Raw genomic sequence first — 13,911 nt, 5'->3', positions numbered from 1 at the left:
GATGGCACTTTGAGCAGCAGACTCTGACTGACTGTCCTGTGATGGCCTGTAAGGATAAAAAATACGTCCTTGGCACTCAAAGAACTAATCAGAAGCGTTAGAGTGTGACTGTAAATTGAGCAAATAAAACTGGCCAATGCACTCGGAATCAGATATGACTGCAGATATGCCTGAAGCAGTCCAAATGCTGCAAATCAGCATCTTGAAGAAAAAAATTATTTTTCGTGTTTTTTTGTTGTTGATCATCAATGAAGCGAAGCGTATACAACTAAGACATGTCCATATGGAGGCCCCTTGGTGCGCAACAAAATTCAAAAACAAAAACGCAGCAGATAAAGCGTATGACATTCGAGGACACTTTTACTTCAGAGATGGCAGACATTCTACCTCACTTATCACAGTTAATTTAACTCATCAGCTAATTACCAAAGCTGTTAAATTGTGCTGGATTTGGTTTGTTGCAAGAAGGAAAATAAATGTCTTCAAGGCTTTGGCCATCCCTGACCGCAGTTTGGCACTTCTGTTTTTCATACATAGGCACACACTGACAGTCCTAACAACATGACAGTTTTTCAGTTCAGCTTCTATCCTACTGCATTCATGCCACTTGTCCCAATTAGGAGAGGTATACATGGTTGAGGCTCTCCAATTTTATCCCATCAGTCCCTCGGGCCTATCTAAATGTCAGTTAGAGCAACACCCGGTGATGCATTTACATATCAAGCTTGTTTTGCGAAATAGGTGTAGGTGGTGTGTATGAGTGTATTCGCATGTGGGAAGTAAGAGCTAGTTTGAATGTGATTTTTGCTCTAGAGAGACAAAAAAGGTGCGAGAAAAGGATGGGGAGATACAGATATGGTGATACAAAAGGAGAGAGAAGCAACCCCAAAGCACAGAAGAAGAGAATATTAAGAGAAAGCCTGAGAACTTCGAATACTGAAATGCTTATCTTTACTCAGTAATCTAAAATATGTTACTAACCTGGAAAATGAAACGTGCATGTACTGTTCATTTAAAAATATATATATCACAATTGTTAATCTGTCAGACACCTCGATCTTTACTATTGAACGTCGCCAAGAATAGATATCGCATGCAATACATGCATAAATATGCCACTACGATACACACCACAAAATAATATACATCCTGGTGTCTATTTTTGGAAGGTTAATATTACAATATTGCTTTTTTTCTCTCTTGAGTCTGCCCTGTCACTCAAAATCACAGCCTTTAGTTTGAATATGGCTCCACAGGGCCCGAGTCCCTCTACACCGCAAGAATATGAGCTAGCTCAAGAAACAGTAATAAAAATACTGGTGATGTGTTACATACATTTGCAGTCCAGCTATGTCATTTACTGAGGTGCAGGAAAGAAAATCTAATTTATGTGCGTGTGATTTTTATACAGAATTTCATGAGCACCGACTCAAATTGAATTTGATATTTGGAGGTTTTTTTGTGATTTGATGCAATCCCATTGAACTCACACAGAAAGACACAGAGAACTACATAATTATTGGATTTAATATTATATTAAAATCTGCAAAAACTATAATGGAATAAAAAAAGAAACATTTGCACAAAACTATCAAATTCAAATGGAAAAATGTGCAATTTTCCTCTTGTAAAAAAAAATTCGACAATACTGTTTTCCTAAAACATAATGAGGAGGAAACTAATCTGTGATAACCATCCATGAATTGAACAATTCACTAGATTAGCATGAAAAACAAATGACAAAACCTTACAAAGTGGCATGAACCTACAGCTACAGCATTGTACAGTAGTCATGGATTTCAAGATATGGCCATTTTAATATATTTTAATAAAAATAATGACTTCTGGTAGATGCTTGTCAAAAACTCAATAATTAGATTCTTTCCAGATTTAGAATATACTATATGCATGATTATGTTCAAAATATCACATATTACATAATACATCATTCATTCATTCATTCATTTTCTTCCGCTTATCCGTAATTCGGGTCGCGGGGGCAGCAGTCTAAGCAGGCCCCCGCCTTCGACTGCTGCCCAATCCTCACAGCACCGTCCCTTACGGTCCCTCCTGCAGGTGGTGAGCCCACGGGAAGGCGGCCCCACGTCACTCCGACGTCACGGACCTTGATATTTCCCTCGTAAGGGACCCCCGGAGCATAGAGGGTTAAGGGCCTTGCTCAAGGGCCCAAGAGTGGCAGCTTGGCGATACCGGGGCTTGAACCCCAGACCTTCCGATCTGCAACCCAGCGCCTTAACCGCTGGAGCCACCACTCCCCCTATTACATAATACATTTTTTTTTAATTCATAATTTTATAAATAATGACGATTCTTGATTCTGACAGAAGTTTAAATCAAGGGAGTGAGACCTCTTCTGATGGCCAAAACCCCCCCCAAAAAATTCTATTTTCTCTCCTCTAAAAGTCTTGGTCATTAGCATATGATTTGGACCTGGTGTATTGGATGACATAGATTGTTAAACTGTGCCACGGCCTTCTGGGATTGGAGTCTGACACAGTGTTCATAGCAAAGAATAATGATCTTGAAAAAAAACTATTCTCCGCATACCGAAGGTGTTTAAAATTATTTATTAAAAATAATGTGTGTGTGTGTGTGTGTGTGTGTGTGTGTGTGTGTGTGTGTGTGTGTGTGTGTGTGTGTGTGTGTGTGTGTGTGTGTGTGTATATGCAACATGCCTGCATTTAAAGTAGGATATATTGCTAAACTCTCCCGCAGGCTTCCACAAACCATATAATTGCATCCATTTTGTTCAAGGTATGCTGTTCTTGTTGTGTATGTATGGTCTTATGTGAATCATATCACATAATTGAACATTCACATTACATTATTTGGCATTAATCTTTTGTCTAAGTAATTTTTTGGTAAGTGCTGGTAGCATGCCAGGATTCCACGTGCACAAGCTTTGGTTAGGAACTAGTATAAACTAGTAGGAACTTCTAGCATTGTTCATGAAGACCATATTTGGCTATCTGTTTGGCTATCTGTTGGCTATCTGTGTCTTCAAGAAGTTTAAAAGATAAACTACATCCATTACTTTTTATTGTGTTATTTCGCTTCTTTATCATTGTGAGTTCTTTATCATCACTTCTTACACTTCTTTTATATTCCATCAAGTTTGATCATAGCATGGAAATAATAGCAGAACAGTTGGATGGAATACACGACTGCACTGGTATTATATTGTTTGATAAAGCATATCCACAAGCGCTTTCTTGTTTTGTCCTCTGTGAAAGCCTGTGGGACATGGTTTTGGGTGCTGTAACTTTTTTAAAATTATTATTCATTTATTTATTTTGTGAAGAAATTGTTTTGGTTTTCTTTGTTATACTGAGACTACAATGAACACATGAAGGCTTGTACAATACAGGTGCACTAATTCTAGTTATAGTTCATGGCTCCAAGAAATGGCAGCATAAAACAATCAATATATAGCACAAGGTGTATGTTGAGTTTACCTTGAAACAAGAAGGCTCTGGATTCATCACTGAAGCCCTGCACCTGTGTAACTCCTTCATACTGCTCTCCAGGGCTGAAATCTTGGAACACACTGATGCGCAGCGCAGGATCCACACCAAATCCTGCAACTGCAAGCACCAAAAACACAAATCACCACCATCATCAGCATCAGCATCAGCACCAAACCACTGTAATGCATTAGTGGCATTTCTCCAAAAAAAAAACTGCAGGAAATCCCGTGTTGGAATAAAGTTCCATTGTGAATACTGTTTGTAAAAACCTCACTGAGCATCACTGAGCATCACCACAAAACGGACATTAACGCCAGGTCTACCTACCTGAGGAGACGAAAAGTAATCCGGACGCAACCAGGAACTGTAATAAACCCATGATGGATGGGATTTAGTCCATCTTTTATTTTTGTATTGCTCTTCCAAAAATGGTGCGTTTTACGCAAAAGCGGCGGCCGTGTTATTCAACCCAGTGCTGCCTTATACATTCCGATTTGCTGTCCACCGCATCAGTGCAACATCAGCTCCAAAGCTCTGAACTCTAACAATAACGATGATGATAATAATAATAAACCCTTCAAACAAACACAAGAACGTGCGGTTCTTGCAAATAAACGCGTTAAACCTGGACTGCTGCTGCTCTGCACACGTGGGAAGGTGGACTGAAAGAAAGCAGTTTGCGGAATCGTTCCCTTCCCCTAATACGAGAGAGAGAGAGAGAGAGAGAGAGAGAGAGAGAGAGAGAGAGAGAGAGAGAGAGAGAGAGAGAGAGAGAGAGAGAGAGAGAGACCAAACAGAGTCCCCCTACTGGTGTTCCTCAACTCTTCAGGCAAAGTCTCATATACAACAGTAGCATTGGAAAATATGTTTGTGGATACCTAGCCATCAGAGCAAAATGTCCTTCACTGAAGTAGAAGTACAGATACTCATGTCTTAAAGACTTTAAAGAAAAGTTGAAGTACTGACTACACTTTTTCTCTCAAGTTAAAGTAAAGAAGTTTTTGCTCTGACGTACTTAAGTAAAGATTAGCCATTACTTCTACCTGTTTTAGTGTCACGCTGGTAACTGGATCTCACATTAACATATTATTAACATAATATTAACATATTAATGTAAAATAATTTCGAATTTTGTTAACTAATGAATTTATCCAGGCTGAACAGCCACCATATAGAACACAAGCAGAGAAAAGATGATGATGATCAGGAATGTCTCTGTTCTCAGTCATGTTTACATCACTGACTCCCTCTGTCTCATCCACGTTTGATCCATACTTCTTGTTGCCTTCTGTTAGACTTATAGGCCAGCCTACATCTGTTAGAAATGAGAAGAAAAAATATTGATCAGACTCAGGAACAGTTTTTACCCCAGAGCCATTAGAGAACAGAACACCAAGAAACGCCATAAGTCTTCACAGACTATTTATTCCCAACCAATCTATCTATCTATCTATCTATCTATCTATCTATCTATCTATCTATCTATCTATCTATCTATCTATCTATCTATCTATCTATCTATCTATCTATCTATCTATCTATCTATCTATCTATCTATCTATCTATCTATCTATCTATCTATCTATCTATCTATCTATCTATCTATCTACAGTTTCTATTTGCACTCATTCAGCCACAAGGGTATGAGGGAGAACAGGCACTCATCTTGAGTGAGGTGCAGACATTGTTCTAGTTTATCTGAAAGGTGTTCGGTATGGTTGAGGACCGCAGTCTGTGCAGGACACTCAAGTTCTTCCATTCCAATGTTTGGATATCATGTCTTTGTAGATTTCACGTTGTACACAGGGTTAGGATTCTTAGTTTGAGTAAACTGTTTTTCATCACGTGCATGAGTTTTAGGTTTTTCTTTTTTCTTTTTTTTTTTTTTTTTGGAAGCCTCAGTGAACATTTACCTGAACAAACAAAACCAAAGAAGGAAAAGCAGATTACAGATGACCAGTAAGGGTGATTTTGCACATATTTTATTCTAATGATATTTTGATATCAGATTTAAAATTTTCATTGCATTTATTTGCTTGGCAGCACAAAATGAATACACACCAGCTTACAGTCAATTTCACCTAATTAAGCATTTACGTAATTTGTTGCTATTAGTCACTAGAGACCCGTTCAATTTCACCCATATTAGGGAGAGTAGTAGAGCACTGATGTGCACAAGGATATATGGATTTTTCTTTTGTGGATACATCAACATGAAGAACTGAGAAAAAATGGGCACTTTTGATGAGTTCGACTTGTCTGATTGTTTTCCTAAAGTGATCCGTAATGTTTGGCAGGTTGAACAAAGTGGGAAAATGAAGTAGGGTTTGGAGTTTGGAGGTAAAGTGTGGACAATTCCTTGGGCTTAATGTAATAAGGTGGCCTAGGGAGAACACGGGTTGTTATTAAAAACATGCCCGCTAGTATTCCTGGATTGTATGACATGGTTTAGAGCATTGCCTCCAAGCACTTCATAGAATATATTGAATTTAATATTTTTGAATTGTAGCTGGAGATAAATAAATCTTTATCATTAAAAAATAATTTGGTTGCTGTCACCCACACAAAGCTAGCATATATCCTTTCCATTTAGCTAGCAAACCATGTTATGGAAAGCACCAGGATTTTCACAGTGCATGTTGATCAGTCCTTCTCTCCCTTCTTTACCCATCAAATTCAGCTCTAATAGGTTTTAGACCTCAAACAGCTCCCCCTTTTCTCTCTCACGTTGTGTGAGGTGTGAAAACACTTGACTAGCCAGGATCGTCTGTGGGGGAGTTTCGGTTTTTAAGATGAGAGTCTCATTTTCGCTGGTTCATACAAACTCATGTTGGTTAATCTTCTGCTCTACAAGCCAAACATAGTTTGAAGAACCGCTTTTGGGTTGATATCAAATCGGGTTCTCTTGCCAAGCTAGTGCCAGTTGATCTGGTCTGCTTCATGTCCACTGTCTCTGCTCTGTCCTTTTTTATATACTGTCAGATTATTCACTCATGGCAAATGACTAATGAGACGATACAATTCTGACCAATGTCTGTAAAAGGCCCAATGCATCAGCATGCTCAGGTTTTGAATCCAAAGAGACTTTCGTTTGATTGGGTGGCTTATTTGGCAGTCCTGAAAACGATGAAGTCTTATCAAGGAGCTAACAGCTTTTCCATAGATGGGACATCATTCTCTGGTGCAGGGTTGCTATTGAAATCCAAATGAAACCCACACAAGCACTGAGGAACAAATGAGACAAACAGCAACAACCTGTTCTATGCCTGTTATATTAAATGCTGATATTGGCTATTCGTTTTTATCCTCATGTTCAGCTTATGATGTGGGTGTTTCCCCTACAAAGGTCAGTCTCTGACTCCTACATACAGAATGATAAAAATCTAATTCTGCCTCTGATATGCAGTTTTGCAGCAGAGCGAAAAAGACAAGGAACCAATCTGAATTCCATGCTGTACTGCATACCAACTGAAATAGTTGCTCTTTGCTCTTACTGCAAAAGCAACACCATTCCCCTTTGTGTTTTTTCCTTGCATTTCATCAAGAATTTATCTCTACATCAAGCCATGCTTTTTGTATAAGCCTGCTCATTAACAACATATTTCTATTTAGGCATCTCAGTATCCACTGTGCATATTGGCTGTCACATGCAGCAAACATATTTGCTCATATCCCCAATATCTGAGTATGTGTGTGGGAGAATGTCACAACTTTTGTTGTGACAGAACATCATCAGTTACAACATTAAAAACGTGAAATGACAAAGCTGATAAAATAGAGTGGTGTAATTTACTCACACGAAATGAGAAAAAGCATCACAGTTTGTGAATTCATTATGCACAAAGTTATATTTGATCACAGCTCAATTATGAAACCTTGGAATTGCCTATGTGCCTATCCCCTTCTCTGTCAAGTTAAACATGCTTCTGAGTTACCAGTGACCAGTGTTCCTGTATTTCTTCTCTACAAATCTACCCGTTTCGAGTTCTCTTCAGTCAGAGACCACTCTGTGCAGCTGAGGATAGTTCCAGCTCAACTCAACTCAACTCAACTCAACTCAACTCAACTCAACTCCAGCTTTATTGTCATTCTTCCACATACACAGTATACAAAAGAACGGAATGTCGATACTAAGGACCAAGGTGCCTAGACTGTAAAGAGTAAGAATAAACAGTAGACATAAATAAAGAGTAAACATTGAATTAAGCAGTTAAATAAATATGCAATAAATATGGGGTTTAAATGTAAGTAATGTAAGAACAGAGTACGAGTGCACAGTCAGAGGTGACTGTGTCCATCTCAACAGTCTGAAGATCCACGAAGTTGCTGAGCGACTCAAGAACTTTTAGGATGGATTTGGACTGTATTTAATATAAAAAATCTACTCCAATAGCTCAGGACCACAGGTTGCATGAACAGTTTTGCATTTAAGCGCTGATCACCGAACACCTCAACAATACATCTGTAATAAATGGACATTCAGTCCCACCCGGACATAGATATGCTCTTTTGCACAACATTCGTTTACATTTTTGCTACTGTTCACTTTGTCTCTTTACAACAGATTTACTGGCAGAGCTATTTTATGTTTTGTGTACTGTCTTGCACTGTCCTGTATTGTCTTGCACTGTCTTGTGTTGTCTTGCACTGTCCTGTGTTGTCTTTGTGGGTTGCTTCATTTCACTGTGTACTGCGTCAGCTATATATGGTTGATATGACAATAAAAAGCTTCTTGACTTGACTTGTATGAGTTCCCTTTTGAGTCTGGTTCCTCGCAAGGTTTCTTCCTCATACCATCTTATGGAATTTTTTCTTGCCACAGGAATCCTAGGGATAAATGTACAATTATAAGAAATACACTTATTGGCACTTAATTTGGACACTCTTTTATACAACTTTATAGACCCTTTATCTCTGTAAAGCTGCTTTGAGACAATGTCCATTGTTAGAAGCGCTACAGAAATAAAATTTAATTGTATTGAATTGAAATAAATGTGCCATAAACTGGCATGGATGCATAGAGTTTTGGCAAAACTTTATTTTGTGAAATATATCATAATCTTGCATCATAATCAGAGATTGTATTCAATCTAAATTCTGTTCTGTTTCCCCACGCTGAACCTTTTTTTTTTTTTTTTTTTTTTTTTTTTTTAAACGCATCAATAATTTGAATACACCAATGATGACATCTAGTGGACAGTTCAAGTCACGAGTCACTAATCAGTATAAACTCAGAAATAATTGTAAATCATTCCAGAAAAATGCAGGATTAAAAAAAACAAGAAACCATGTCTTACACCTGAGATGTACAGAAAAGTGCTTTGTTGATTTTTATGATCTATCTCATGAAAGTAAGCTAAAAGATGTAAAAAAAAAAAAAAAAAACCCTAAGAAAATAATCCCACTGTTTTTCCACAATAAACCCAATTAGGATTAAGAAATATAAATTCTAACTACAGAGATTATTGGTTAAAAAACAAGAAGCGCCTCATTGATATTTTTCATTGTTGTTTTGACAAATTTCAGCTTATCCTTCCAGATATTTTAAGAGACATTTAGAGAGATATTTTTGTCATAACATTTAACTGCAATTGGAAAGAATTAAAACAACTGATAATGACTCAAGTAGAGAAATGACGTTTTTTTTTTTGCTTCAAATTATTTATTAACTTTTTTATGTCACTACTAAAATACTTAGTAGAAAGTTACATTAGATAGAATCTGTTTATAACTCACACGTAAATAAAAAATTATGAAGAGCAGAAGCATCCTGTGACCATGGTTTTATTGTGGAACAGGACACTTGGCCTTAAAGACATGCCATCACTGCAATAAGGTAGATTTTTTATTAAAAACCCACACACCTTCAATTAATTTTAATTCACCTGTAGTTTATTACAGTGTTGCTTGAAATGTGTTAATGTTGACAATCTACTGCAAGTACGCTCTGATACAAGACCACAGTCTTGTATATCTTTTTGTTGTCCGTCAGGCAATCAATTCTTTTAAATCTATTAATTCTATACATCTGAATTAATAGTTTTTGCATCATTACTTAATCAGTAGTTTAGTTGTTTTGTAAATTCAGTGTATGATTTGCAAATAAGTTTTTTTTTTTTTCACAATATCCACAGAAAACTCTGGGTAGATGCGCTGCTTTTGTTCCAGGACTGTTCTATCTTGAGTGGTGCCCCAAGTCACCTTTGAAGGTAGTTTTAGGTTGTGCTTATCACTTGGTGATAACATCAATCTGTGGTGATAAAGCCACAAGTGGACAGAAAAGTCTTAAGCCCATCCCTCAGAGAACTTTCAGTGGTGGTCTGGGATGCATGTGACATTACATTTGTAGAATGAACAGCCATGTGTCCTGATATTTCCTGCAAAATGTATAAAAAGCAATGGTCATAATATTTAACTTCAATTAAAATTTACTTTTAATGGACCAAATGCAGCCTTTTGCTTATTATTATTGATTATTAATCAATTTTTGCAAGGTACATACAAAGAAAACGGTCTATTCATTGTTTAGCTTTGATGTGACATCAGACTGTGTCAGATTTGACAACCTTTTTACAGACAAAATCTGAATGACCAAAAAAATTGAGAATGGCTATCCATCTCACCTGTCCATTTGTGTTCAGATCACTTAAGACAGATATTAACATCCAGTCTGTTTAACGTTTTACAAGTGGCACCTGATCCCTATTCATCGGATACAGCAATCTGCTTGTGGGATGGATGTTAAAACCAGAATGTGAATCTTTGTTGACTTAGCATGTTTGGTGGCTAATGGTGGTCTAAATCCCTTTGTAAAGCATGTGCAAGCAATCCAACAACTGCCACCCTGAGTTTGTGTCCTAATCCAACTTCACTTTTTTTTTTCTTAACCGGGTCTATTTGTTGTGATTTTGAAAGCACCACTAAAACTGAGTTTAGGACAGAACAGATTACTAGTAATCTTGTTAATATTAAACAAATGAAAGCATTTCTTCTAATTGGTTTCATTTCAATTGTTTTTATGAACCCAAAGAGCCTAAATTTTTCATTTTCCTTGGTAAAAGTTGAACTTTTTTCCCAGGACATGTCCTTACATGACTTTGGTAACTACGAAAAGAAAGGAGTTGACCAAAATGATTCTGACGCTGTTGGTGACAAGAAAATCACCTCTAGATCTATTCCAGGAGAGTTTGTTGACGGTGAAGTGGAGGGGAACTGATGTGCCTTCACAGTGTGATGTGCCTTCACACATCTGTGCCTATGTTCCCCTTGTCAGAGTCCCTGTTTGAAATACCATCGTTTTTGCCTGCTGAGTTGTACCCAGTTTAAAACCAGTGCAGATTCCAAGACCTTTTTATCTACTGCCATTCATCCTACATTGTTGTCTTGTAGCTGTTTGAATGTATAATTGGACATTTCAGCTGCAATAAATAATCTAATGTGGAGAACTGCATTTCTGAAAAGTCAAGTCAAGAAGCTTTTATTGTCATTTCAACCATATATAGCTGACGCAGTACACAGTGAAATTAAACAACGTTCCTCCTAAACGATGGTACTATATAAAACAACAATCTCAGAAAGCACAGGGCTAAGGACTAGTGTCCTCGCCACATAAAGTGCATCGGGTGCAACCTGGTACAAGCAATATAAAGACAACACAAATCAGTGCAAGACAATACAGGACAGTGTGACAAATACACAAAACACAAAATAGCGTCGCCAGTAAACCTGTTGTATATTGCACACTGCGGTGTGTAAAAGAGTAAGGTGAACATTGTAATTAACGAAAATGTAAACAAAATGTTGTGCGAAAGAACAATTGCAGCAGTCCAAATAAAGATGTGCAAAAATGGCATGTAAACAGTTTGTAGTAATGAAGTGATGTAAAATGAGTGGTGCTTAAGAAATGGATGTGTGAAGTGAGTACGATTGTGTGTTCGGGTTGTACAGATCAGTCACACAGTTGTGTGTGCGTGAGTTTCAGTTCAGTTCTGAACAGCCTGGCTTGATTATAAGTACTTATTACTTGTGTTTTTGTTATTATGTTCCGCCCAGTAATGTTTGTGTTTACTGTGCTTGTGTCACAGTAGTTTGTAAAAAGTCACCTAGCATCTGTACAATTTCACAACTAATACACTACATGCCTTTTAAATGATTTTTGTCATTTGATTAATTATTCAATTTTAACAGATCTTCTTCTTTTCACAGAGCAAGTATTTCACAGGAGTAAAGTTGCTTATGTTAGCACTTTCTGTTTAGGTTGCCTTAGCTAACCATTTAATATTGCCCAATCTCCTTCAACAATTCTGCCTTACTCACTAACCTGAAGAGTTCGAATCACTTAAGAAAAGAGGTTTCAAGCACTGTTGTCTGATACACAGGACACTGATAAAATATCGTTTTTGTATACATTAGAAAAATGTAGCTAACATTCATATTTGTACAGATAAGTTGACCAAATCAAGTTGACCTAAAACACAATTTTTACGAAAATAAATTACTAAATGTGGTGGCTGATTAGTTTTGCATGGTGCTGTTTTAACCATATGTATAGGTACAGATGCTTCATCTCAATACTAACATTACTGGCTGATAAAACTCTACCACGTTATACTAAAATAAATAAATAAATAAAACACTGCTCAGTTCTAAGCTATTTATGCTTAATAATACATTGGAGTATTATTAGTATACAAGTCTTTTCAATAAGAATTTAATCTACGTAGCAGTAGGGCAGAGTGTTGTGTTCTAGTGTACAAAGAGTGTTGGCACCTGATATACTGTTTATGTGAAAGAAAGTGTGATGATAACACATAAGGATTTAACACATAGTGCCAATGATTATATGCTACCAAACAGTGTCACATTATGTTTACAGCAGGATCTGATGACTTTCTGTAATTCCAGCAGACAGTCTCTAGATAAGATTTTTTAATTTTTTGGAAATAGATGACAGAAGTAGCCCAGTGTCATATATATATATATATATATATATATATATATATATATATATATATATATATATATATATATATATATATATATAGTCATAACTGTTATATAATAAAAAACACAGAAAATGAGCAAATGACACAGAGAGAGCAATACGTTCAGGATTCTACATTTTTTTTTACAATTTAAGTTTGGAGAGTAATAAAAGGGTTTAGCAAATACCAATATGCTTAGTGGCAGGTAACCTTAACTAGTCATCAGAGTATAAGTAAACAGTTCTAGGTAGTGCGAATGTTACCCGAACAGATGTCCACCTTTAGATCAATTTTGATTATATTTTGTCCTAGCTCTATGTCATGTAAAGCTGCTTCTTAATAGGCTGGATCTTTTGTTAATCTTTTCAGGTTTTAGTTCAGAATATGGTAGACAGCATGCTTAGATGTATTAATTCCTCAGTGCTACTGTTTAATTCGCTCAGTTTAGTTAAAAGCCTCTGGATTAAAGTGGTGGCTGTAAAGACCCGTTATGTCAGCTGCAGGAACATTTTTGATCTTATTTTTTTCTTAGGAAAGGAACCTGTGAACTTTTTAATGAATGACATGTAATTCATAAGATACAACATACTACCATGCCTGAACAATACAATGAAATCCAAGTTAATGCAGAATGTCTGTTCATTCTGACCCACAATTCGGCTGATTGGATCATTTTATAAATTATCGGTTGCTTTGTTAAAATTGCGAATGCTTTGGTACATTCATTTTAATCAATTGTGTTGATCAACTGCTGTTTCCTACATTATCAGTTTTTTTATGTCATGTTGATCAATATATATTAAACTGGTTTTACCTGAATAATCTTAAACCCCAAAACACCCCCCTGCATCAGTTCATTGCATAAGTCATTGAATGCAAAATGGTTAAACCAGTTGTCATCATCTGTCATCTAAAAGTTCTATTAAAATTATTTTGGTAAATGTGACTTGAATTGATGAATTGTGCAGATGAATGTTGAATGTCACTATGAAGGAAAGTGAATGGCATCAGATCAACCAATGATCAACTAGTTCTCTAAAACAGGTCCAAGGTGAATCTTGTGAACCTTCAATCGGAGAGAGTATTCAGACAGAGCAAAACAAAGAATTATAAATTCTGAAAATGATGAAAACAATGAACAACAGAAACAAATGATCACTTGTATAGTATAGTAAAAGTATTAATCCAGTCCAGTCTCATGAAATCAATATAAATCAAATATGCAATCAAATAAATGAATTTGTGCTGCTGAAATGTATAGATGTCGTACAGAAGGAAGTGAAGTTGTGTGCATTTTCAATCGCTGTAATCCAATAGTAATCCTAGTTTCTATCAAGAAATCCTAAAACTGTGCAAAGTCATACTTACAACATGACTAAACATTGTGACGATCTTGTTTGTGAACAATGACAAAGGGACTTTTCATTCTGATGGGAATG

General features: G+C 36.5%; 1 protein-coding gene across 1 annotated transcript in view; it reads right to left on the bottom strand.

Annotated features, from left to right (window-relative positions):
* LOC310728593 (protein kinase C-binding protein NELL2a-like) overlaps positions 1-4,199 on the bottom strand; it is a 71,656-nt gene extending 67,457 nt beyond the window's left edge. The window contains exons 1-2 of the mRNA XM_083546283.1: positions 3,816-4,199; positions 3,477-3,605 (exon numbers count right to left, since the gene is read on the bottom strand). Coding sequence (XP_083402409.1) covers positions 3,477-3,605; positions 3,816-3,867 — 181 coding nt within the window. The 5' untranslated portion in view covers positions 3,868-4,199. The remainder of the gene's footprint in view (positions 1-3,476; positions 3,606-3,815) is intronic.
* Positions 4,200-13,911: the final 9,712 nt, after the last annotated feature.

This window comes from Silurus aristotelis (genome assembly GCF_946808225.1).
Source record: "Silurus aristotelis genome assembly, chromosome: 7".
Lineage (NCBI taxonomy): Eukaryota > Metazoa > Chordata > Actinopteri > Siluriformes > Siluridae > Silurus > Silurus aristotelis.
Note: the sequence above shows the minus strand (reverse complement) of the source record. Positions and strands in the feature narration are given on the sequence as shown.